Raw genomic sequence first — 25,367 nt, 5'->3', positions numbered from 1 at the left:
AATTAGGATCATTTCCGGTTAATTACATTGTAGTGGTATTGAACTTTTGATCATTGTACAAGTAGACATCCTGAGAGTCTAATCAAACCCTGTTCATTTAGAAACCTGTGTCTGTGTGTGTGTGTGTGTGTGTGTGTGTGTGTGTGTGTGTGTGCCAAAAAGCTATGGAGGGAGATGGTGAAGTGATCATCAGTCCGGTGCAGAATTGCAGCCACTGTGAGAGCGGTGAATGCCACGAGAGTGAGGACAGCATCGTCTGCTACTGCGATGATGACCTCATCCTGGCGCAGGATGGGGTGTCCTGCATCAACGCTACAGGTCCGACACACACACACACACACACACACACTTTAAACTGACTGATGAAGAACCAGTCAGTTTCTCTCTCTTCCACACAAATATCTGAAATTAATCCTAACACAGGACTGGATTAAGCTGACTGTAATGGTACCTGTAATAGACTGTGACTCACGAAAAAGATAATGAATTAATCTACAAAAGTAATTAAGCCCGGAGGCTCTGTACTTTATTGAATCTTTATCTGAGGAACGTTTTTAATAGTGCCTTAATCATTCATAATAATTATCAGTCCACAGGATAAGCTAACCTGTTAATGAAAATGGATACAGCACACCTATAGCAGTATTATCTGTTCTGTGATTTGTAATTTATCTCTGTGCTGCAGTCAGATTTAACCTCTTTATCTTATCATACCAAGGATTTAGGATAAAAGGTTTCACCTGGATACTCATGTAGTGACATTATACAGTGGATTTAAATGTGTTTCATAATGGGCTTAATGACCCTAAGTTCATGCATCTGGCTCTGCCTATTAGGACTAAAATCAGTTTTCACACAAGTACTGTGTCTTCCTCTTGGGTTAAACTGCAACAAAGGAATGTAGACAAACCCCTGTGGACCTTAAATTGCCTCTTCAATTATGATCTGTAATCTCAGATGAATAATGAATATATGAATGTAGATCTGAAATGAATTAATATGGGGGGATGTCACTTTATAATGTGAAGCAAAATAACAGGGCTATTACCATCTCAATAATATCTTAATGACCTAGAGTCTATCCTTGTCCTATGATTTGCAAATCTGTTCTCAGTAATGACAAGCAGTAGATAATTCTCTGATGCTAGGTCATAAAAGGTCACCATCTCAATATGGTCTCTCTCGGTGTGCAGATTTGTTCCTCAGCTTAGACAAGTGAAATGAGATCTCCCCTCGCCGCAGAAAAGAGGAATTGACATGCACCGGCCATCGCGGCTCCTAAGCTCTGTTGTTTCATTGCTTTCACATCATTAATTAAGTTGGGGATCAGGGTGGCGAAGTGAATGTTAATACTCCTCTGGGCAAGATAACAACTGTGCAACGCTGTTGTTTCCCCTCGTGTTGCAGGGGTGTCCGTGCCGCTTCCTCAACCGTCTCTCTCCCACCTGGCGCTGGGTCTGTCTGTGGGCACGTCGGCCCTCATCGCCGCCCTGCTGCTGGCTGTGTCTGGAGTCATGATAAGTAAGTGTCAGTAAGGACTGAAAACAGACAACATATGGTGCTGAAATACTATCAATTTTCAGCCTGTCCGGGTTTTCCACTTCAGATATGATTCTGGAGGAGACTATCCTCCCATTTAAAATGACACAACAGGTTGTAATGTCAGTCGCCCAAAAATGATGTTTGAGTGACAGATGCCATCTAGCAGCCGTAGTACTTATGACCCTGCAGTGGTGCAGTTCAGATGACATCAATATATGTCAACAAACGTCCTTGTTTGGAGGAGGATGGGTGGATGGAGGCGTTAACCCAACAGTGCACTTTGCCACGGGAGATAACTGTCCGTTTAACATTTACAACCACGAGTCTGGACAGTTCTTCAAAAACCATAACTATGATCGTCCCCTAACCTTCACTCTGTGGTTATTATTGTAGCCGTGACGACAGAGGTCCCTGAACTTTTCAAGGATGTAGTAACTTAAATCCACGCCACATGTTTCTCTAACAGTGAAAGCACAGACAAATGATGTTGTCCTGCTGATTACGGCCGATAGGGACGCCAGAATAGAAAACACTCCTATGTGTGGTTCTGGAGTCACATGGTCAAACGACCCAGTTGGTCATTTAATTTAGAGGACTTGTTGTTGTGGAGCATGATTGATTTCAGGATTTGAGGTGAATTTTAGTGCTGAAAAGGTCATAGTTACTTATACAGAGTAGCAGCACCATCTGGAAACCATTCTATACCATTAATCATCCACTATCCAACAGTACACTATGCACATACAAAGACTGCAGGCTTGTTTTTTTAACACTATTTTTGCATTTTTATTTATTTATTATTTAAGTAAAGCACTGCAAAGCTGCTGAAAAAGTCTTTATATTGTATTATTGTAATCCAATATTCCCCCAGTGACTGTGTTCAACAAGTGAAATGAATTCGAAGTATGTAAACTCTTAATGAGGGAGGATGAGATACAGTTCACTGTTCTCCAACCTTTAGGTTGTCACATGACACGTAGGACAAGTTGCTGTTAAAGGTTCAGTATAAACCTGCCTTCAGCGGACTAGACAGACAAATCAGAGATGATTAATTGGATAGAATAGATGCATATATGCACTGACTTAACAAAGACAACAACTAAATGGAGAAAACTGAAGTAGTTGTTACTGACCATGGAGAGCCAGACTGCACACACACTCTACTGTATGAGAAGTTCACATTACCTGAGTACTTGTTGTTTCTGCTGTTATCTGCTGTTTGCACAATAGACCAATGCTCTCACAGACGCATTAAGTTCTCCAGTGTCTGGCCTGCTCTCTCTTAGACACCTCTTAGCACATCGTTGTCAGAATGGGAAGTGAGCCTTGCGGCCAGCGCAGACATCCGTCTCCCCGCCTGCTTTCAGGCTATTACAGCCAGACATATGCACTCATTGAGCCATCATCTCCTCCACGCACACCCACGCTCACTCTCGCGGGCTGACACACACATCCAGATTCACACCTACTCTCTCGCACACTCACCAGTAGAGGAGGTGGGGAAGCTGAGGTGGTGTGGGACTACCTCTGTGATGAATGAAACACGCTAATGATGGATGGCTGCTTAGCCGGCGGCTGACAGCACTCGTACATTAGACAGCACTTGGTAAATAAATAATTCCCCTGCACACACATACACACACACACACATAAGAATTCACATATAAATACTCACACAAACAGTTCTTCCTGCGACTAATGTCTTCACAGCCCAAGTCGAGGCTTCTAGCACTCTTAAGTGTGTGGTTTTGTGTGTGCGTACATGAGAAAGACCAAAAGCAGTGTCTTTATAAAGTGGGCTGTTCTACATAAAGTGCATTCATTTGCAATATGAGGGAACAAAAGAAGGTGTAAGTTGTGTTGTTTTTGTGCTTGTACAGTATGTGTTTGTGGCTATAACATGCACACATTTATTTATGTTCTGAAACATGGTATATCTGAATACTTTAGAGAGACAAATCTGGTATCAGAGAAGAATCAATATTTCACAGACACAAAGGAATTCTATTTTATAAAAAATGCTGTTGTTCAAGCAAAAGGTCTTTAGAGAAATGATAACTGCAAAAGCTTTCTATTTTATGTGGTTTTGCTTCCAGCAATAATATTCTACAAGAATATGGGTTCAAGGTTTTGTTTGTTTTTTAAATTGTGGATATCTCAGTAGTGGAATGAAAGTCCTTTTTCATTTACATCTCACCAGTGTACAGGCGTAAACACACAGAGCTGCAGTCTATTCAGCTGGAGCTGCAGAGTCCAGACTGCAAGCTCAGTAAGCTGCGGGCCTCCACCATCATGACCGACTATAATCCCAACTACTGTTTCGCCGGTAAGACGGCCTCGGTCAACGACCTGAAGGAAGTGCCCCGACGCAACATCTCCCTCACCAGGTAAAAGCTTTAAGATTCCACATCCAAAAGCAGCAGGCCTGTTACTGTGGGCAGCAGTGAATACACCTGTCTGCATCTGTGTTGAAGTGTGAAATTACTGATTCAAGGATAACAGCATCTAAGCAAACATGACAAATGACACAGTTCCCTGTAATTGCTAAAAAAAAAAATCCACAAGCACAAACTATTGAAATAGGGAGGATTCATAAATACAGCATTGTGAGACGCAGCAGTTTAAATAAAGCCTGAAATATTTAAGTTGTATATAAAGTCTCAGAGTGTACGGACCTGCTGCGGTAATCCAAGAGGCTGAGAAATGATTTCTGCACGGCTCTTTTCAATTTTTAATGCATCTTTCATGTGTTTATAGTTCACCAGTTTATCATTCAGCCTCTAAATCTTTGTGATGAATTCCTTTTCTTGTGGATCCATGAATATTTTCCAGCATCTTGAATTCTGCAAGGAATGAATCAAATGAAATTGCTGCCAAGAGGAAAATCTAAACTATTATTTGGTGTCAAAGTTCACCCTTCTACACTTTCTGATCATTCTTTGGATAAAAGTATATTTATGACATTTCTTACTGGTGGTTGCTTCTAATGTCTCCTAAAATCTCAGCTTGTATATCCTGCCTGTGTGAAAGTTTTAGTGCCTAAAATATGAAGGTAATTGTAAATAATTAATGTGCTCGTGTGTCTCCAGGGGTCTGGGTCACGGAGCTTTTGGTGAGGTATATGAAGGTCTGGCAGTGGGAATACCGGGTGAACCAAGCCCACTTCAAGTGGCTGTCAAGGTGAGCTCTTACCCACTCTCTGGAACAATAACTGTATTTTCTAAAGGTCAAACTTTGATGGAATCGGGTTTAGAATTAATTTAACTCTAACTGAGATCCATAGAGGTTTCTAAACTAATTACACATCATCCGTTTTTTTCTCGGGTATTGCTCTTTTGCAGTTAAAGGCTCTGTAGCACAAATACTGCACCTCTTTTTCACTACAAAACAAACATTACTGTATATTCAAATGTAAGATTTTTTTCTTTCAACAATAGACCCTACCTGAGGTTTGTTCTGAGCAAGATGAATTGGACTTCCTCATGGAGGCTCTAATCATCAGGTAAGAGCCACTTAGACCATTTACAAAGTTCCTCCACTCATGCAGTGCTAACAAAGTTATTTCTGAAACACTTCTCCCTGCTTTGTTTTTCTCCCTGCAGTAAGTTCAGCCACCAGAACATTGTGCGCTGTATAGGAGTCAGTCTGCAGGCCATGCCCAGGTTCATCCTGTTGGAGCTGATGACTGGAGGAGACCTCAAGACCTTCCTGAGGGAGACCAGACCCCGGCTGGTGAGACACACTACTGTACCAAGTGCACATTTGGCCTCATGCAAGAAGCACTCATATGAATAGATTGATTTTTCAGGCACCAATGAGAGATTTAAGAAAATTTGTCACTGTCATCAGTTTTCTGGTGCTTAGAATTTTCTCTTAGTTATGCATGAAATGAACAAGTGGTGCAGACCTGTTGTATGAGTGATAATGATCAAATCTCATGAACAGCTGACATTCATCAGACTGAAACAATTTCAGAGAGTTTGTTGAATCCGACTTTGAAGACTTGTACAAACAAACCTCAAAGAAAAAAATAAGAGTGTTTTTGGAGAAGAATATGAAAAAGCTCTTTGCTGTCTTTTACTGTACAGTTAGTTTTTTCACACCTTAATCTCCTCCTTAAGTCTCTGAATTGAACACACTCTGATCCAAATTACATCAAACTCTCAAACATGTTTTCTTTACAGCCACAATGTGTACTAACTCTGTTTTTCTAAATCTGCCTCTGATATATTTATTAATATCTCATCCTGGCTCTCTGTTTGTGTCTTCTCGTCTCTGTTTGATCAGGAGCACCCGTCCAGCCTGACCATGGTGGACCTTCTCAATGTGGCGAGAGACATCGCCAAGGGCTGCCAGTATCTGGAGGAGAACCAATTTATACACAGGTACCTCACCAGATGCCCACACATTTTGATAAATGCATGTGCAAAAACAACAGGCATAAACAAATACAGTGTGATTATGAAAGGATGTTTTGTATTCTGTGGCCCAATATTCCTCCTTTCTAAACAGATCAGAGAGACGGAAAGAGAAATGTGCAGAGAATTGCAAATGTGAGAAAGAAAATATACAAACTCAACAAACACAAACCTGCCCACATTCACCTGCTGACTTCTACTCCGAATTATGAGCTGACTGCATCCGTCCAAGCGTAACATATGGACTCTGCATGCTTTTTGCCTTTTGCATGATAGCAGAAAGGACAAGTGATGACTTTAGCATCAGAGTAACCAGATGGGGTAGCCGGCTTGGCTTTTTACGGTCTGTATCCAAGGCACAAGTCAACAAAGTGCTCCCTCTGTATCCATATTCACACGGGTTGGTGAACCAGAGGATGTGACTCGAGAATTTTAAAAGCTTTCTCTTGAACCTTTCTTGCAAAGATCTTCTTCATGGATGTCGATGAGGAAAGTCAAGTGCATGTCAAAATGAAAAAAGGTCAGAATTGCTCCTTCAATCACATTAAGACAATTAAAGTGCATCCTCCTTCCTTCATGTCGGTCTTTGACCTCTTAGGAATTGGCCAATGACAAACGAGGCCTGTTAAACCTTGTTTGCCCCAACGTGGCACAGTAAAGCCCCATCAATCCACCTAATGGCTGACTTCTCCAGAGGCTTGTGAGCTTCTACACAGGCTGCTTTTCTGCCTTCAAACCTCGATTAAAATTCACCCTAACACTGTCCTTGAGACTAATTTCAATTTTTATGAAGGTGTGTTTACTCAGGGTTGAGTAAAGGGCAGGTGAATGAGGCAGGAGTAGCTGCTACTCAGAGAATGCAGCTTTTTCTCAGGGATTACTGGACTGGAAGACGACCTGGAGTGTGCTCCAACAGGTTAAATCACAGGGTTAATGCTGTCTGTGAACAGCGCACGCTGGCTTTTATGTGTATCTTTGATTGTGCGTTTGTCTGTGCTGGTATTATGTTGTTTTTTCCTGTGCAGTGGATCATGTAATGTTACTCTTTCTTTACTTTATTGTACAATAGGCTGGCACATGCAATTGAAATTGTAACCACATGAATAAAAGCGCTGTGCTGAGGAGAGTTGGGTGGTTAAATGCAACCCCAGGTGCTAAAACAGTCTAATAACGAAGATTGTTCCCTAAGTACTGCAGTGAAATGGGTCTTTAAGCTGCAGTTAAAACTGACTGTAAATAAGGTCTACAGTTTGAGGCCTGTTAACATTGTTTTAATAACAGCCTGCTCTCACATCACTGTGCTGCGTGTACAATAGCAGTGTCCTTCCCTTAAGCCCTCAGCTTACAGTGTGTGACAGCTATTGCTGTATTTCAAGGCTCGTCCTTGCCTGCAAGCAAAAGCAAATCATTTGCATGAATTCTTCCAAGCCATTAAACAAGGACTGCTTGGATTTAGCTACACCACCTCATGAGAAAGGATGTGGTGAGTGTGTAGTGTTTGTGTGTGTATACCCTCCCACATGCTGATTGTAGCCATGCCATGACAGAATTGATTCAGTCTTGTTTCACTACTTCTTCTTGAATAAGTCATTAATCATTTTGTAGTGTGATGCCGCAATTTAGGTTCTTTTCTGTAGCTGGTTTGATCACTCAGTTTACAGACACTCATTTAGTTACTTCCGTGTAAATTGGACTCAAGCAAAGTCAGAAACAGATCCTCTCAGAGATAAGCTGGACAGCATGTGGATGCACTAAACGCATTGTTGATTTTACTGCAGACTAAATGATTTAATAACACGCTCGTTGAATAGTTTCAAACTCTTCTGGCACGTTGAAGTGGGGCAACCATGTGCATTGCCTTAAAAAGCCCTCAGTTTAAATCAGTCTGAACTATTACTTTATCCTCATTGTGTCATTTCACATCCAAGTTCATCAGAGTACGGAGGCAAAACATCAGAACAATGTGCTGCTGTCTACACACTGGTGCAGTTTACTGCTGTGGTTTGTGGGGGGTTTCCAGCCCTGCCCCGTCTCATGATCTAGTCTGAACACAGTGTCACATGATGTTATTTTGATGTTAAATTCTGGGTATCTTGTCTTTAGTCTGATGAGGAGCAGTGTGCTCACAACGTCACTTCTTAAGATCTTGAGAAAGTTAGATGCCTTGGGAGCAGAATACAGTGTGTGGGCTCTATTTCCTTTTCCCAAGCCAGGAGTATAGCATGCTGTGTGAACTACAGTATTTTCTCAAAAATAATGAACACACTACAGTGCAAATATGAATTTTATGAATTTTCTCCCCTAATCCACTCTGGCTGCGTATACTGTGGAACATTTCAATCTTTTCTCTGGGTGCACCATGTGGGCAGAGTCATAAAGGCACTGTAGGAAATCATACACTTCACCAGCTTGCCCGGGGCAACCTTGCAGTTGCACTGAACTTCAGATCCAACATGGGAGCGTCTGTAGGTGTCTCATACATGGAGTTCTCTTATAGATGTAAATGTATGAAAAACTTTGGTGAACTACTGAAGAGACGAGGCATGAGCCAAGTTGTATGGATGTGAATGTTCATTATATTTAGCTCTTATAAACAGTATACTGTACCTCCATATATACCTTGATAACTCCGATTCACAGCAGCAGTGAGTTATTGTGATCTAACAAAGTGACCAAGCTCCACTGATCCAGGCAGTGTGACCTTACAGTCTGTGTGTGTTTGTCCTCATCTTTCAGGGATATTGCAGCCCGGAATTGCCTGCTGACCTGTAAAGGGTCGGGACGTGTGGCCAAGATTGGAGACTTTGGGATGGCTCGGGACATTTACAGGTACAATTCACACACAGATCAGTGACTGATGGAAGATGGAACACAGGACCATCTTGGTTGGCTGTAGATCAATACCAGGTTTAGTTGAATTTGAGTTAAGATAAGGTCCAATGGGGGTTAAGACCAAGTAAAGACCTCACGGCAAATATGGAAATGAGAAAGAAAATAAATACTGCATGTAGAAGACCAGTTCTATGATGTTTGATAAGTATCACAAGACTGGACTGAAGTTTTACAGCTGGGGTTGAACATAATATTACATTCATACTGTAAATTAGAATCAAATTACTTTTATCATTCAAATTGTGTCATCTTGAGTGTGTTGCATTGACATATCAACATCTAATATGAAATTGTACATGCCGGCACAACAGAACATTAACACTGCACTAGACAAGATGTTTTCTTGTGGCCGTCTTATTGCCTTCTGTTTTGGCTTCATCAAACAGAAGAATCCCAGCACCCTTAACCATTAAATCTTATTACCTAAACAGCAAAACATGCTGTTTGTCACTGCATACTAAAACACTTCATGTGAAAATTTTAAAAAAGAGAGTTGTTTGAGTATCTTCTGATGTGGGGCTATATTCACTAAGGATCATATCTTACCACTAGGAGTCCTCCTAAATGCCACTAAAAGTTCAGATCTTATACATGAAACAAAGTCAAATCAACTTGTCAAGCAGCTTGTACCTCTGATGAGCAGGTGACAAGGTAGTCTCACCATACCAGATGAGATCTCTGCCTACCAAAGTCTGAGGATTTCTAAATGAACAGCGGTGAGAACGGCAGCTAACAAACCTATGGCCCTCACATTTTGTTAAGGGCATGCCTTTCCAGAAATGATGCCCCCCCCCCCCCCCCCCCCCCCCATTCTCCTCCATAGTCAACTGCATATCACCACCCCAATATGAAGGACCACCCTAAAGACTTTGGATTGGTTCTGCAATGCAGGTTTTTTTTAAAACTCTAATTGTTTCCACCTAGTTTTAACAACAAAACCTGAGAGATTGTCCTCAGTCTCTATGAGCGAAGCATTGAGAAGGTGAGAAGGTGAGAAATGAAAGCACTGAAGTTCAGTAAAAACAAGATTTACAGCTGTTGTTAAGTCGCTCTATAAGATACGGTAACGTTTAGGCAACTAATGCTACTTGCTGAAGGTTATGGCAAGACCACCTTGGTCAAAAGAGGAATTGTTACTGTTGTTATGAGACTGAAAGCAAACCCCAGCCTTCAGTGACAGCCAGATGCTTCCCACTCCCTCTTCAACTTTTTGCTACTTTGTGCTTTGGCACTGAACATCAACAATGGACACTTCTTCACCCACAGGAAGGAAAAAATCAAAATGTGAGAGCAAAACCCGAACTGCTTCCCTAAACATCAGCGAGTAAACACAGTCCAGAGAAAGCTGGACTGTGTGACACAGACGATGTTAGATCTTTTCCTTCCTTATTCCCTTTGGGATGGTTTGGTGTAAAGACAAGCAGCTAGCCTGATAAACAAGAGCTCACTGTGTGTGTGTGTATATAACATGCAGCATACATTCTGCACCTTATGAGTGTATGATAACAGCATGCATTCAACACATAAAAAAATGAATGAGATGTAAAATATTTCTGGTGTATTTCAAGTGCTATCTCTCCATATATAGTTATTTTTCCCATGTGTTTAGACTGAATCACTTATCATGGGGACTTTTATTCCGATAAACGTTGAAGCTCAGATGAGAAACAGTTTTTATTCTCCATCACGCTGTCTTACAGATGCCTTCTTTTAATCTACATCAGCTCATCTGTAGCCCCAGCGGCGTCTCATTATTCTTAGCTCAAACTTTTTAATATAGCCAGGACAATTTCACGTGACACCATTTAAATGAATGCACAATCCAAAAGGGAAATCTCCCAAGCCTTTCATCTGGTAAGAAAATTACAGCTGGGGAAATATGTCACCACATTCAGCTATATCAACGCAGCACTTTCGAATCACCCGATGGAAAGTCACACGAGAGCAAAGTCACTCTCGGAGCATCCAGTGAAGGCTGTTGCACAATAACCCCCGGGGAGCCGCATTAGGAGCGCTTGATTTAATTGCTGATGTCAGTTTTTCAGGTGCCTCGCTGTGATTTTGTTTTTATCCTTCAGCCCGGAGCCGTGCTGCTCGGACTGGGATTATTTTACCACCACCGGATGGGTGGTTGTTTTGCACACAGTGCCGCTTTGCCGGCGGTGTGTTATTTCTGCTGTCTCATGATGTGGCCCTCCTGCTCTGTGACAAGGGACATGCAAGTCCTTTTAAGGCCATCACAGGGGACGGGTGTCACAGTGAGGGACCAGGACGAGGCTTAATGTCAGTTTTTTATATTCTGGGAAGAGAGCCACAGGCGTACTGTGTAAACATGGTATTCCATGGACTTCCTCTCTCACCCTCACATAGTGTCACACTCATTCAACAGCAGCACACTGGTGATGCAGTGGTAAATAAAAAGTTGGGTAAACAATAGCTGACAGTCGGTAATCATCCTGAGGTAAAGGAGCGCCGCAGAAAAGCAGTAGTGATTTACTTTAAATGATCAAATTCTCATTGGAGCTATTAGCAATTGTGCATGGCATGATTTTAGGTTATAGTTATTAGTGTCAGCCTGGCACACACACACACAGTAAAGGCAGAACAAAGACATTCAACACAGCGGACAGACATAAGTATTAGGCTCCACACTGTGTTCTCAGGTGCGTGTTGTCCTATCTTACTTTCTATTCACCACAGTGGGCTCGGCGCCTTTGTCTCTTACTGTTAGTTTTTGCCTCTAGTTCTTCTCTATTTCCCAGCTTCCCTTCTACACACTGAATTGCTCACACAAGAATAGGCGAGCAAAACACACACATATAAAACACCTCCATTTGCACTATAGATTTTCTGGGACTGTATTTAAGCCTCCCTAATCTGCAGCTCAGCTTTCAGTCTGTGTTGGTGGTGTTAGCAGTAGTAATAAATATGTCCATAAACCCCATGCTAAAAAAAAAAAAAAGAAAGAGGTTGATCCACTGATAGGGGGATTATCAGTCTTATGCTCTACATTTTACCATCCCTCAATCTTTTCAACATATTCCAGCGTTTTCTAATAGACAGATAACAGACTGAATAGCAACGTACAAAAGAAGTTTCATCTATCAGAGGACTTATTTTTCTTTCAGAGGTCAAAGAAAGGCAGCAGCTGTTAATTTATTACAACAAAAAGACAAACATTTTGGGAGAATGAGGCAGCTTGGTTTTTGTAAACTCTTTATCATTGAAATCAGCCTTTTTAAAGCAACAATCGCAGGATCCACTGACACAGCTGTTTGATCTAATTGCATCTTTTGATAGAGGCCAGTCTGCTTCCATCACAGGATTCACTCACTTTATCGGGATTGACAGGAAAATGAGAGGGATAAGTAGAAAGGGGGGAACAATAGATGAGAAAGCGGCAGGATTCATTCCTCTAATTGTAGGCCTAAAACTGGGGGTGGTAACTGATTCCCGTCACTGATTGATCGTGTTGTTCTCAGTGAAATATTAAGGCGTGAGGCGGGGATCCGTGGTGGTTCTTAGCTAATCTGTCAAGCAACAGACTCAACTAGTGATTATTTTCTCTGCTTCATTGATAATGTGTGATTTTCCTCAAGGCTAACTTTTATGCCAGTAGTTTTCTAAGTGTATATTATCTGAAAGTATATGATTTATATTTATCTCCACTCACTGCTCCCCTAAAGAAAACAGAGCTACAGCTCTTAAACCCGCAGTTAAACCCGGTGATGAGTGCTGCTTCTGGACACTGTGCTCTCTTATTCTTTCAACTTTCAAACCTGAATTTGGAATTTAAGAAGTTTCAGCAACTATAGAGTCACTATCACACCAAAACGTTTGCTTGCTAATCACTAAAATTATGATTATGTTTTGTCTTGAAACTGACTTGTGACTTGTCTCTCCTGCTTCAGTTGAAATCTTATTACATCTGTTTTAGTTTGCTGGCGCTATAATAGCTCTGGAAACATATAGACTGTATCAATCTGCTAAAAGTAACATTTTAGACGTAGACTTTCTTCTCAAACTTGAGAATTAAAACTATTTATCACACTTAAGTGACTTAAAGAGAGCTCAATAGGTCTCAGTTGGGTCAGATCCTAAATGACTGCAGTACAGAGAACAGAGTGAGTATTATTGGTCATGATGAATAATACATCAGCTGAAGAGTAGTTTCAGACTATTATTTGATCTGAACATTTGATAAGATGTTACACCACTTTTTCTTTCTTTCTTATTTTTGGCATTTATCAGGGCTACAAACCAACAACACAAATAAATCTGGCATTGATTTTGTTTGTAATCACCTTCTAAACATCTTCATTATCTGTCAGTGTTGCACTAAAATCTCTTCATGTATCTCATCTACCAACAGCAGCATTCTGTCTCCATTTCAGCCAATTTCCTGTTTTTTAATCCTTTTTCTCATCTATATATTATATTGTTGTTAGTTTCACATGTTAGTTATTTCCAAAGATGTAAAGACTTGATGTAAATATGTTTTTGCAGAATAATATAGAACTGAATAAACTGTAAGGAGGTTTGATTGAGACTGTGAAATATTGCACTATTCCTGCATCACCTGACAGTTGCTCTTAAAAATTACTTTTAAACTTGGCTATAAGAAGTAGTAGGTCACTTGTAAAACTTTTTACACTTAAGTTGCTTCTTTAAAACATTCTTAAGTGTAAATCTTAGAGGTTTGATGAATACAGGCCCTGATGTGTAGCAGTAGTTGAGACATTTTTGCCCCTGGTGAGCAAGAGCAGCTTGGAATCCTCCTTAAACTAAAGATGAGATGTGATAGGTCACGCTGTCCAAGCCTCTTGGCTTTGGATGCTGAATCTGAGCAGCTCAGGCTGCCAAGACTGCAATCTTTTTTGTTTAATGTCCCCTGTTTTATTATGCTGCAGTTGTCTGTTTTATTCTTTGCCACCATTTTAATGTGTTTGCCATTCTTTTCTTTTCTCTATTTTTTTGCTGTTCTATGTCCAAGGAATGCCAACCAAGCACAATGCTCTTCTCTCATCCTGCCTTACATTCACACCTGGGAGCTGCCCACAGTAATTACAGTCCTTTCCTGTGCAGCCATGTGCAGCTCCAGCAGAGCAGTTGGTGCTTCACTTAGTTGTCTACTTTTTGAAGGCGAAGAGAAAGAGAGTGCTAGTGTTACACAGGGATTTGAACTGGCAACCTTCCAGTTGCAGACCTGTATCTACAGGCTATTACTGTCCTATTTATCATGAAGCACTTGCCATGTATACAAACAACTGCTCGGGCAATAAAGTGTCATTTTTATGACAAATTCACCGGGGGCAAACTGATTTACTCCTCTGCAACAGCAAACGATGCCAAACGATGCTTTTTCCCAGTCATACACAGCTGACATCGCTTAACTCCGATCCTGATACGTGTCTGTTCTTCTGCGCGGACACACATGATGGACGGGGAGCCGAGCAGCGAGCGGTTCATGTCTGTCACTGTGTGCCTCCAGCAGGGCGAGATGAACCAGGCAGGCAGTGACCTCTATCAGCTCCAAACATCAGATAGAGCACACATCAGATAATTTCTCTACCGACGCAGTGCATTAAAAATGTCTCAGACAGGGCTCGGCCCGGCGAAAAAAAACCCCTCCCTGTTCCCTCTCAGCGAGATAAGAGTTCTTAGAGGGTCTCTCACACCGAAATGTTACGAAGCTGAAAACCAGATTGGATCAGAGTGCTGATACAGCCACTGACAAACACTGAATTAATTGCTGGATGTGAGAATTTTTCTTCTTCTTTTTTTTTTTTTTTTTCATACCCTGTGCTTTTGAGAGCAATGGTGTTGCCATGGCGATAGTGCTGCAAACTCTGCTGGTTTTCATTTCACAATTGTTCCACTTTTTTATTGTTAGTAGGCAAACAAAACCAGTGATACTTTTTATTATTATCCACATGGTCAGTCAACAAGTATGACTCAAAACATGCGTGTGTGTGTGTGTGTGTGTGTGTGTGTGTGTGTGTGTGTGTGTGTAGGGCAAGCTATTACAGGAAAGGTGGGCGTGCCATGCTGCCAGTGAAGTGGATGCCACCCGAAGCCTTCATGGAGGGCATCTTCACATCCAAAACAGACACATGGTGAGAATCCTTCACACTTCTCATTAGTGAGGACAGAATCTGCCCCGGCTGTGATTCCACTTCCTAGATTTCACTCAGACGTCTGCTGTCCCAGCCTGCCCACTCTCTCCCTCTCTGTTTTTCACCTTCTCCTGTCCTTCCACGCCTTTGATCCCGAGTCATGTATTTTCTTTAATTCCCCGTCTTGTCTCTATCTCATTCTTGTCCTCTGTTCTCCTTCTTTACAGCTTTTCAGCTCTGATGATGCTTATAATTTATGACTTCCTTAGTCTCACCCTCTTTCTGTCTCTCCTTCCTCTCATCTCATCATCTACCTCTCTAAGGTCATTCGGGGTCCTGCTGTGGGAGATCTTCTCACTGGGCTACATGCCGTATCCAAGTCGCAGTAACCAAGAGGTGTTGGAGTTTGTTACCAATGGTGGAAGAATGGACCCACCCAAGAATTGCCCTGGGCCTGTGTAAGTACACATTCACACACACACACACACTAGCAGAATACTTTCATACGCTGCACATGACCACAAGAAAAAAATGAAGATTCCATCCCATGAGGTCCAATTAAGCTTCTGCGTTACATAAACAAGAAGGAAAGATGCTCAGTTGTATATGATGCATATATTATGTCAACACACAGGCGGCATCACAGAAAAAAAACACAAAGACAGAGGCAGACATGAAAGGCTCTGGTGATTTGCTGATATTGACACATAAATGAGTTGTGACCTAGAAGCTTAAAAAAAAAAAATGTAACAGGATATTGCTCTCAGTGCTTTCAATATTGAAACCACACCAACGTTTTCTTTCATGTTTGCTTCACAATTTGGAGGAAGTCATGGGGAGCCGATAGGGAGCTTAAGAAACCATTTACAAATCAGACTGTATTTTTTACTCACTCTTTCAGATACCGCCTCTCTCAGTCAGTCCTGTAATAGAAACACACGTTTTCTCTCTCTCTCATACACACATCGGAGCCACACTTTGACCTCTCTGTGATTCTGCTGCTTTATCCTTCATACCTGCTGGCCACAGCTTTGCAGATTACTCCTCAGATCATTCTGCAACCTGCCTCGCATGTTCCGTGCAAATAGCAATTTTCTCTTTGAAAAAATAAACAGCGCTCCGTGGTGTTTTATTAATTTGAAGTTGTGAGACAACCTGACAACAGGACACCGCACTTGCTGAAAGCAGATACTACAGCTGGAATCAGTGCAGTAATTAATCTCAGGATTTAAGTATATTGTTATTTGTTCCTGTTATCTGCTTCGCCCATTTAACACAATCACTCAAACTGGTGGGAGGTCACACTTTCATTCTGCTTGAAGTGATCAAAACAAATATTCAAATGTTTTGTTGAAAGAGATCAATCTGGCATTTGGTCAAGTAGTGGGAGAGATGGTGCTGGTCAGCCTCTGGTTTGATGTGCTTTGTTTTGTTTTTCTTTCTACATGCATGGAGTGAGAGAAAGCATTTGAATAAACTCTTTTTGCTTGTGTGCATGTCTTTAGGTATCGTATAATGACTCAGAGTTGGCAGCACCAGCCTGAGGACAGGCCTAACTTCTCAACTATACTGGAGAGAATCGACTACTGCTTACAGGTAACTGAGGCTACACATATGAAGTGGGGATCAACTATTTAAAGAATATATCTTACTTTTCTGACCAATAAGACACTTAGCAATTAAATTGTGATTTCATCTGAATTCATCTCCAGTCTCCAGCATTAAACATGAATTAAACATAATCACAAACTTCTTGTTTCTGCAAGAAAAACAATCCAATAAAATGTTTTTGTCGCTTGTTGTAAACCTTCCATGTTCAGCTTCCAAATTAAAATGTGTTTTCATAGAAAAACTGATTTTGCTCACATGTGTGAGATATTGTCACTGTGTAGGATATTTCATATTTCTCATTTCACTCAGTAAGTGACATCATACTATGAATAGCTGCTGCAGCACACAGGTGTCCACGTATAGTAACCCTGATGCTTCAAAAATGTTGTGATATTTGACTGATGACACGTTTGACAGCTCCTCACTGTTTACGTTAGCTTCATAGACTGACAGGAGCTGCTTCACCCAGCAGCACCCACTTCAGAGCTTTGAAGGTGACACGCATAAAACAATGATATGCCGTGCTTAGAAGTTTAACTAGTAACTTCTGATGACAGTTCACTATCCAACAGATCATTCACTCAACATCTACTGAGCTAATTAGTTTCTTACTGTTTGAGAATGACATGATGCAATCAGCTAATGTTAGATTATTTATCTCTTTGAATAATTAAGACCGTTCACTCTCTCTTTTCAAACTTTCAGAATGATGTTTTAATCTGATCGAGAGCAAATACAACAAATATATAATATGCAAAGCAGAGCATATTATACATAGAACAGCCAGTTTCATTTTGTATTTTGGTTCCCACATAGAATTCATTTTATTTGGCTTCAGTTGACTAAATTTGCCACCAACAGTTGTAGTTATAGCCAAAGAAACAGTCAACTAATCATTTTCCTGCCTGATATTGTACTTACAGCTTCACTGTTCATACTGATCAATAAAACTGATCTTTTGATGTTCTACCCCAATGTAGGACCCAGATGTGGTGACCATGCCCTTGCCTATCGAGTATGGTCCCGTCCCGGAGGAGGAGGAGCGTGTTCCCATGCGCCCTGACGACCCCTCAGCTCCAACCGTGCTGGTGAACACTCAGGTGCCTGATGGGGAGGTTCCACAGCCGCCTCCATCCTATCCTGCAGAGGAGAACCGCAGAGGTGGGGAGCACACTGTTGTGACGAGCACAGCATCGGAGGCCAAAGCACAGACGTCGGCTCAGCCCCAGCCATACCTCCACCAGCACCAGCAACCTCACACACAGACCTCCATCACCATCACTACCACCAACACGGTCACCTCCACGGCTGCCTCTACACTCACTGCCAAGGGACCCCATGTCACCACCCAGCCAAACCCAGAGGGGGGCCACATCAACTTGGCGTTCACCCAGGGCCACCCACCAGAGAAGGAGGGCCACAACGGGAAGAGCACCAGTCTGTGGAACCCCACATACGGCTCGTGGTTCCTGCAGCAGCAGCAGAGGAAGCAACAGCAACAGCAGCAGCAGCAGCAGCAGCAGCAGCAGCAGCAGCAGAGGCAGGGAGGGGTCGGGGGATCAGGAGGCAGCAGTGGCAGGGTGCCTGGCGAGGGGCAGGAGCATGTGGGCCGGACGGTGGCTGAAGTAGCGGGGGCGCTGGGTCTCCAGCACCAGCACAAGCAGTTCCAGCATCAGCTCCAGCAGCAGCACCAACTCCAGCTGCTGCACCATCAGCAGCAGCAGCAGCAGGGTCTTTGCAGACCCCTGTTACCCCCTCCACCACCTCCTGCTGCCCAGTCACCCCTGCTTTTAGATTCAGCTGCTTTGCCCCCGGTTCCCCTCTACAGACTGAGACGCTTCCCCTGCGGGAACATCGGCTACGGCTACCAGGAGCAAGGCCTGCCTCTGGAAGCCACCCACGGCAACCCAAACCCCCCTCCTCCTCCACCTCCTCCGTCCCAACAGGGCACCTCCATGTCCACCTCAGCCGCCCACCAGAGGGGGGCCCCTGTTCCCACCTCTATGACCCTGGGTCGGTCAGGTATATCTGAGGACAGCCGCCCACTGCTAGTCACCATGGGAACAGTGCAAGACCCCAGGCTGCCCAGGATGGAGGGCCACAATGCCACCGTGCTTTAGCCCAAATGCCTGTACCGCTGGTCTTATTTTCAGGCCCTGCCTGAGACTGTGTGTTCAGGACACACAACACGAAACACTGTGTAAGGACAGAGACTGTTTTACACCACCCTTACCCACTATTTTAGTTTCTTCCTCCAGTTCAGAAAGAACCCATCTCTCATAAGCAGAGCTGGATGGATGCATCAGGCTTTTCCCATGAGAACCTTGGAGGTGTGTTAAAATCCCCAGTGGATGCTGAAGCACATCAGAGAACTTTTAAAAAAAAAAAAGTTTTGGGAGGCAAAATGTAGAGTAAAGGCTAGTTTTAAGAGTTTAAAAAAATGTATTTTTTCAATGCTGGAGGGAGTGACTGAAGGAATGAAATGCAGAGAGTTTACAGCAGGAAGACGTGGGGAGAACTGTTCACTGACAGCTGGGCATGTCACAAGCAGAATGGACAATTACTCGGATTCAAATCTCTATATTTTGCCAGACTTCAGACTTTAAGTCTCAAACTTTGGTGACCAGTTTGACTGTAGCAATTGCGAAGTTGTCCGCAGCTGCCAGCCACACGCGTCAGTTCTACATCAGAACCCTCACACTGTTCCTTATCCACATCCTTTTGGAAAACAACAACGTGGTAAATAACTTGTATCAGACTATTTTTCAAGAATATCACAGACTAGGACGCTGGATTACCAGAGACATTTATACTAAAAAAAAAAAATACTGGGAAAATGTGTTTGTTGATGTTTGCTTGCCTGCTTGTTTATTTATTCATTTGTTTATTTATTATTTGGAAGTGGCTCTATAAATTATTAATGAACAGGCTTCTTAAAATCCAAACAAATTCATTTTACATCAGCTGGTTTTCACTTCAGGTTTCTAAGCTGTAGAAATTTATTTTTAGTAATATCTGACAACAAAAAAAGGTGAGAAAGGAGAGTTTGAACAATCCCAGAAGATGATTGAAATATCCTGACTGTTTTGTTATCGCACTGATACAGGAAATCAGTTGTGGCCTTTAAGGTGGAGCTGATGTATGAATAGAGCGCTGGAGCAGTTGGGTTGGAGAGGTGATTTAACAAAAGAATAGTTTGAAGACAAGCCTCCCTCAGCAACATTTAAGAGTTCAGCTTTTTGTTACCACTGAAGATTTATAATAACTCATTGCCCCTGGTACTAGTGAGATCACTGCTCCATGAACTCTCCTTTTGTTCATGACTCCATTCTGTTGAAAGAGTGCTTTGAGACAGTAAAGTTGAGGCTTTTCTTTACTTATGGCTTTTTCAGTAACCTTTTATTAATTCGTTTCTTGTTTAAAAAAAAATGTTTCTTTCCCTTTTTTGTCTGAATATAGAAACATACTAGATATTGCTGAATCAATTTTAACCTTCAAATTGCTATCTGGAAGCACTCTACATTCCTAAAATTTCATATTTTATCTTTTCTATTATAGGATGAGTGTTGTGGAATACAAATGAGTCTGAGTGAAACGTTTGAATACAAACTGCTTTTTCTCCATATGTGAATGAAACCCGGGACCAGTATGAGTCTCATTCCGATTCATGTTCACACACATGGTGTTAACACTTGTCTGTGTTTCAAGTCTGCTTTTTTCAGTTTAAGGACGGTCGCACAAAGTATATCTATCAAATAACACCATGAGCGTGGCAGTGTTGATATTTAGGTGAATGATGACAATGTGTCAGTTTTTTGATGCTTTGCTTGACTATGTTTGGCAATCCTGTCAGTCCGTCTGCTGTAAAGCCATGATGAGCTGTCATGTGCGTGTCATGATGCTCACTGACTGATTAAGACAAATGCATTCCTGTCAGCCAAGTCAATGAGCAAGTTAAATATTGGCTAATGAAAAGTATTTTGCTTTGTCTCCAGTACCTGTGTTATATGCATTCATTCTGTGTTCCCTCCACAGTTCGTCCCCATCGTTTGATGTAAAAAGACATACTGAACTGCACCTGTAAATGTTGTAATTATAAAGTATTGTACTATGGCTCTGGTAAAGCTGTAAATTGCCCTTCAGAAGACATTCGCCAAAATTAATAAATTACTATATAATAAATGCTTTGCATCTGTCTGTCTACTGCTCTCAAATTTGGGATTGGGACCAAGTTAATCAGATTAAATAAATGGGACCGGTGATTGAATGTTTAAAACCACCAGCATCACCCACAGACCTTGTTTAGTGTAACATCCCTAAACTGCTAACATCATGTTAAAACTGTAACATAATGTCTCTACACAGAAATAGGGCTATAAAATTCAAGATAAAATCCTCCAAATCTGCTTTGTCTTTATTCCTTTCACTCTTGTAGTTTGACCTGCTCAGCTTTAAATAGTATTGGCAGCACCAATGATTGTTGAAACTGGTTGGTATTGTTAAACGCTGGCAGTAATGGAGTCGAGAGGTGGGGATAATTAAAAAATAACAATTCTGTGCACCAGCTATTTAATCTACTGGTATCATGAATCCTATGCTACAGTATGTTATGTTAAACGTCACAGTTAAACATAATGTTATTTCAAATCAGTTATGTTTCAGCTTGCCATTGGTTTCATTAGCCTCCACACAAAACTCTCTACCTGAGCAGACAGCTGCTGGGCAGTAATTTAAGAGGAAACAACAGTCTACTTTCTCAAGGAGCCTCTCTTGCACCTTCAAAACAGGTCATTTACATTTTAAGTTCCTGCAGTGGATTATTCAGTGCTTAAGAAAATTTGTTTTTTGAATTTGTGTTAGAAATAAGGCAGGAAATGTATTCTATTATACAGCAGGACTGCATGAAAAAGTAATTTCACCCACTCTGTGACCTGGACCTCTAGTTTTTTGTTTTGTTTTGTTTTTATTACTCATCCTGATGTGAAAAAGAGGTTCTTATAGAAACAAAAAAATGTGGGAACCACCTGATGAATAAACTACTACTGATTGAGTGAGTCAGAGGCTAGATTAACACAATTACTGCTGATAGGAAATGCTATTAGCATGCTGTTTACGTGTAACATCTCAAGATCTATGTTCTTGACCTTCAAAATTAATGACAGTACCATCAGTCTCAATTGTACTTTTGTTTAGTGCTAATTAACACAAGTTAGCATGCTAATATGCTTAAACAAGACAGTGAACATGGTAAACATTATAGCCACTTAACATTGTCATTGTGAGCATGTTAGCTGTGGCTGTAGATTCTAAGTCTTGTTAGTATAAGAGCTGAATTTTAAAGGGTATTCTGTTCACTCTTCATTTACACGCTTCCATTGACTTCGGCTGTTTATGTAGGGCTGCCCTCACCCTAGTGCATTGAGCCTGTATGAGGGAAAGATAAAGCAGCTGCTGCATTTGCTCATTTACAAATCACCTAAGCAACATAGCTGTCTCATTGAAGTTTTTTTTTGTTATTTTTGTCTCATTGTCTTCATATGAAGGGATTCAACTTGCCCTGAGGACCAGAGGACGTCTTACAGCTTTAAGAATTTGGATTTCTGTCTCTCTCTAGAATTTTAAAGTGTCAGTGTGTTGTCTCCACCTCTACTGTCTGCTTTCATGTTTTTAGCTACTGTAGCTGTATGTTGAATGCTTTTGCAACTCTTATGTCAGCTGCCAATTTCCACTGAAGAATTTCTTTAGTACTGAGAAGCCTTAGTTTTCTTTGTGTTTTACTAACCTTGACGCTATTTGCCCCTTATAGGAAAAAGAAAGTAAGAAAAACATTGTCATACAGAAGACATACAACTAAAAATAACTGACAAAAAGAGAATAAACAAAGAGGATAAGTGAAAATATATCACATTAATTACATGCTGTGATTGAATCACTTTCCAAATACAAAAATGGACCCATGGCTCAATGACAACCCTGGCTTGAGAGAGAACTGAAAAAATGGCGGAACAAAAGGGCAAGAAGAGTCTCTGTAGACATTCATGAGAATATCACACAGTGCTTATAAAGATGCCAGACTGGTTTTCACTGACATTCAGCCTGACCTTAGTTCCAAGAAGTGTTGCAATCCAACAATTATGTTTCAATATAACAGACACAGACTCAGTAGCCGGTTGAAGTCCTTCCACTGGCCCTCATAGTTTGACAAAAAAAGGTGGGTCACTCTGACCTGGTAAATCTGTTTTGTGGAATTTTGGTTGCTTATATGGTGGACTAGGCAGAGAAGCCAAACTCATCAGTGTATCTTAAGTAACCAAACAATTCAATAAGTCCTGGATGCCAGTTTTCCAGGTGACAGCAAGAAAACAGACAAGATTTTATGCTAGTTCCTTCCTTATGTATCCTCACTCACTTCACCTGCATCTATTCTTCAATCACACTTATGAAACAAGGCACAATCACTAAGATAGGATGTCAGGATGGACAAATAGCAACAAAACACTTTTGCCAAACCAGTTTGCACACACTTGCTCATTCAAGGGAATGAGACAGTGTCCAAACTTTTGACTGGCACTTTACGTCGTTTTGCCAAAGTTACATTTACTTAATCTCTACAGCAGATGAGGTGAGGGCAAAATTACCATGACTCGTATTCAATCCTGGGTTGTAAAAACCCCCACACAAGTTTCCTTTAACCTTCAGCAAGCTTCAACAAACTGTGTAACATAAACACTTAAGCTAAGACCAACAGTGTTCTGATTTAACATGGCACACCTGACACCAATATGCCTTTCTAAACCTAAAGGACAGACCATTTAAAGCAACTGATTTTATTTTTGGTCTTTTGGACTTTCGGTCTCATCTGTGAGGAGAAAGCTGACATTCTCCAGTAAAACAATCTCAAGCAGCATTACTCTACTAAAACAAAAAAAAGTAAAAATAGTACACATTAGTGAAATGAAGGATGCCAAACATAGCCTTTAGAACATGGAACGGAAAAAACGATGGACATAACCACGGTGACGTGACCCATTGGTTTGTGGACTCCTGTTTTGAAGCCTTGAGTTTGCTTTTTGGCCGTCGCCATCTTGGATTTTTGGAACCAGAAGTAAACGTACTTGGACGAGAGGGTGGGGCTGACCCTAACACTGGCTGCTAGATGTTAGCTTGGTTAGCACGGTGCATTTACAGTCTATGGATAACTGTGATAATGTTAATGCTAATATTCACTAGCAAAAAACTGGCTTAAAACCATTCAAATAAAATGTACTTACCAGAAAAAACAGAACACCCAACTCTTTAGAGGGTCTTTTAGTACAACCAAGCACTGAACAATACTTTTTTAGGCAACCAAAGTGTTCCAATTACCTTTCACAAACTGAATACATTCTGAAAGAGCAACTGCTACGGCTACACCTATACTCAGTGAATCTGGGGGTTACGCCATGGTTACACTACCTAAAAAACGTTGTCGCCATGGTAGCAACTTGTCTGTGATGGCACCCACCTGTCACTCAAAGCGGCCACGCCCTTAATTATGCGTGACTTTTAGCCGCAACAAACATTAAAATGGGTGAGTTATATAAAAATTCACCCACCGCACAGTAGTCATGAACGGGGAAATTAGCTATAAAGACCAAAACCCTTTTTTGTACCAGGCTGTAAACACATTTGTTTCTACTGTAAAGTTGAACATTTCAACATGGGTGTCTACACGGATTGACTCGCTTTTGGAGCCAGCCTCAAGTGGCCATCCGAGTTAGTGCAGTTTTTGGCATTTTCACATTGGTTTTGTTTTTCAGCCCCAGAAGTTGCTGTTTGCTTTATATACAATGAAACTGAACTGCGATGGCTGGGAATCGAACCCAGGTCAACTGCTTGGAAGGCAGCTATGCTCACCACTATACCACCATCGCTGTGGAAGATGAAGATTTTACCCCAAACTCAGCAGTTTTTGGCACTTTCCCATCAGCTTAATGTTATCAGCCCCAGAGATTGCCACTGGCTTTATAAGCAACAAAGCAGAACTGCGATGGCTGGGAATCGAACCCAGGTCAACTGCTTGGAAGGGAGCTATGCTCACCACTATACCACCATCGCTGTGGAAGATGAAGATTTTACCACAAACTCAGCAGTTTTTGGCACTTTCCCATCAGCTTAATGTTATCAGCCCTTGAGCGTGCCACTGGCTTTATAAGCAACAAAGCAGAACTGCGATGGCTGGGAATCGAACCCAGGTCAACTGCTTGGAAGGCAGCTATGCTCACCACTATACCACCATCGCTGTGGAAGATGATGCTTTTACTGCCAACTCAGCAGTTTTTGGCACTTTCCCATCAGCTTAATGTTATCACCCCGGGAGATTGCCACTGGCTTTATAAGCAACAAAACAGAACTGCGATGGCTGGGAATCGAACCCAGGTCAACTGCTTGGAAGGCAGCTATGCTCACCACTATACCACCATCGCTGTGGAAGATGAAGATTTTACCGCAAACTCAGCAGTTTTTGGCACTTTCCCATCAGCTTAATGTTATCAGCCCCGGAGATTGCCACTGGCTTTATAAGCAACAAAACAGAACTGCAATGGCTGGGAATCGAACCCAGGTCAACTGCTTGGAAGGCAGCTATGCTCACCACTATACCACCATCGCTGTGGAAGATGAAGCTTTTACTGCCAACTCAGCAGTTTTTGGCACTTTCCCATCAGCTTAATGTTATCAGCCCTGGAGCGTGCCACTGGCTTTATAAGCAACAAAACAGAACTGCGATGGCTGGGAATCGAACCCAGGT

General features: G+C 41.7%; 1 protein-coding gene and 6 non-coding genes across 12 annotated transcripts in view; 1 reads left to right on the top strand and 6 right to left on the bottom strand.

Annotated features, from left to right (window-relative positions):
• alk (ALK receptor tyrosine kinase) overlaps window positions 1-23,519 on the top strand; it is a 369,356-nt gene extending 345,837 nt beyond the window's left edge. For all 6 annotated transcript variants that reach the window (XM_067614871.1, XM_067614867.1, XM_067614870.1 and 3 more), the window contains 12 exons: window positions 163-318; window positions 1,408-1,521; window positions 3,743-3,929; window positions 4,632-4,722; window positions 4,980-5,044; window positions 5,145-5,274; window positions 5,830-5,927; window positions 8,697-8,789; window positions 14,867-14,968; window positions 15,292-15,426; window positions 16,474-16,564; window positions 17,560-23,519. In XM_067614871.1, coding sequence (XP_067470972.1) covers window positions 163-318; window positions 1,408-1,521; window positions 3,743-3,929; window positions 4,632-4,722; window positions 4,980-5,044; window positions 5,145-5,274; window positions 5,830-5,927; window positions 8,697-8,789; window positions 14,867-14,968; window positions 15,292-15,426; window positions 16,474-16,564; window positions 17,560-18,699 — 2,402 coding nt within the window. In that variant the 3' untranslated portion in view covers window positions 18,700-23,519. The remainder of the gene's footprint in view (window positions 1-162; window positions 319-1,407; window positions 1,522-3,742; window positions 3,930-4,631; window positions 4,723-4,979; window positions 5,045-5,144; window positions 5,275-5,829; window positions 5,928-8,696; window positions 8,790-14,866; window positions 14,969-15,291; window positions 15,427-16,473; window positions 16,565-17,559) is intronic.
• Window positions 23,520-24,420: 901 nt separating this feature from the next.
• Window positions 24,421-24,492, bottom strand: trnag-ucc (transfer RNA glycine (anticodon UCC)). The gene has a single exon. It is a non-coding gene; the product is annotated as a tRNA-Gly (tRNA).
• Window positions 24,493-24,604: 112 nt separating this feature from the next.
• Window positions 24,605-24,676, bottom strand: trnag-ucc (transfer RNA glycine (anticodon UCC)). Its single transcript has one exon. It is a non-coding gene; the product is annotated as a tRNA-Gly (tRNA).
• A 112-nt stretch (window positions 24,677-24,788) lies between these two features.
• Window positions 24,789-24,860, bottom strand: trnag-ucc (transfer RNA glycine (anticodon UCC)). Its single transcript has one exon. It is a non-coding gene; the product is annotated as a tRNA-Gly (tRNA).
• Window positions 24,861-24,972: 112 nt separating this feature from the next.
• On the bottom strand, window positions 24,973-25,044 carry trnag-ucc (transfer RNA glycine (anticodon UCC)). The gene has a single exon. It is a non-coding gene; the product is annotated as a tRNA-Gly (tRNA).
• A 112-nt stretch (window positions 25,045-25,156) lies between these two features.
• trnag-ucc (transfer RNA glycine (anticodon UCC)) lies at window positions 25,157-25,228 on the bottom strand. Its single transcript has one exon. It is a non-coding gene; the product is annotated as a tRNA-Gly (tRNA).
• A 112-nt stretch (window positions 25,229-25,340) lies between these two features.
• The window catches only part of trnag-ucc (transfer RNA glycine (anticodon UCC)), a 72-nt gene continuing 45 nt past the window's right edge, over window positions 25,341-25,367 (bottom strand). Inside the window, exon 1 of the tRNA in view lies at window positions 25,341-25,367. This exon is cut by the window's right edge and continues 45 nt beyond it. This is a non-coding gene — a tRNA (tRNA-Gly).

The sequence above is a fragment of the Thunnus thynnus genome, chromosome 16, assembly GCF_963924715.1.
Source record: "Thunnus thynnus chromosome 16, fThuThy2.1, whole genome shotgun sequence".
Classification (NCBI taxonomy): Eukaryota; Metazoa; Chordata; class Actinopteri; order Scombriformes; family Scombridae; genus Thunnus; species Thunnus thynnus.
This window is presented reverse-complemented; position numbering and strand designations above follow the sequence as displayed.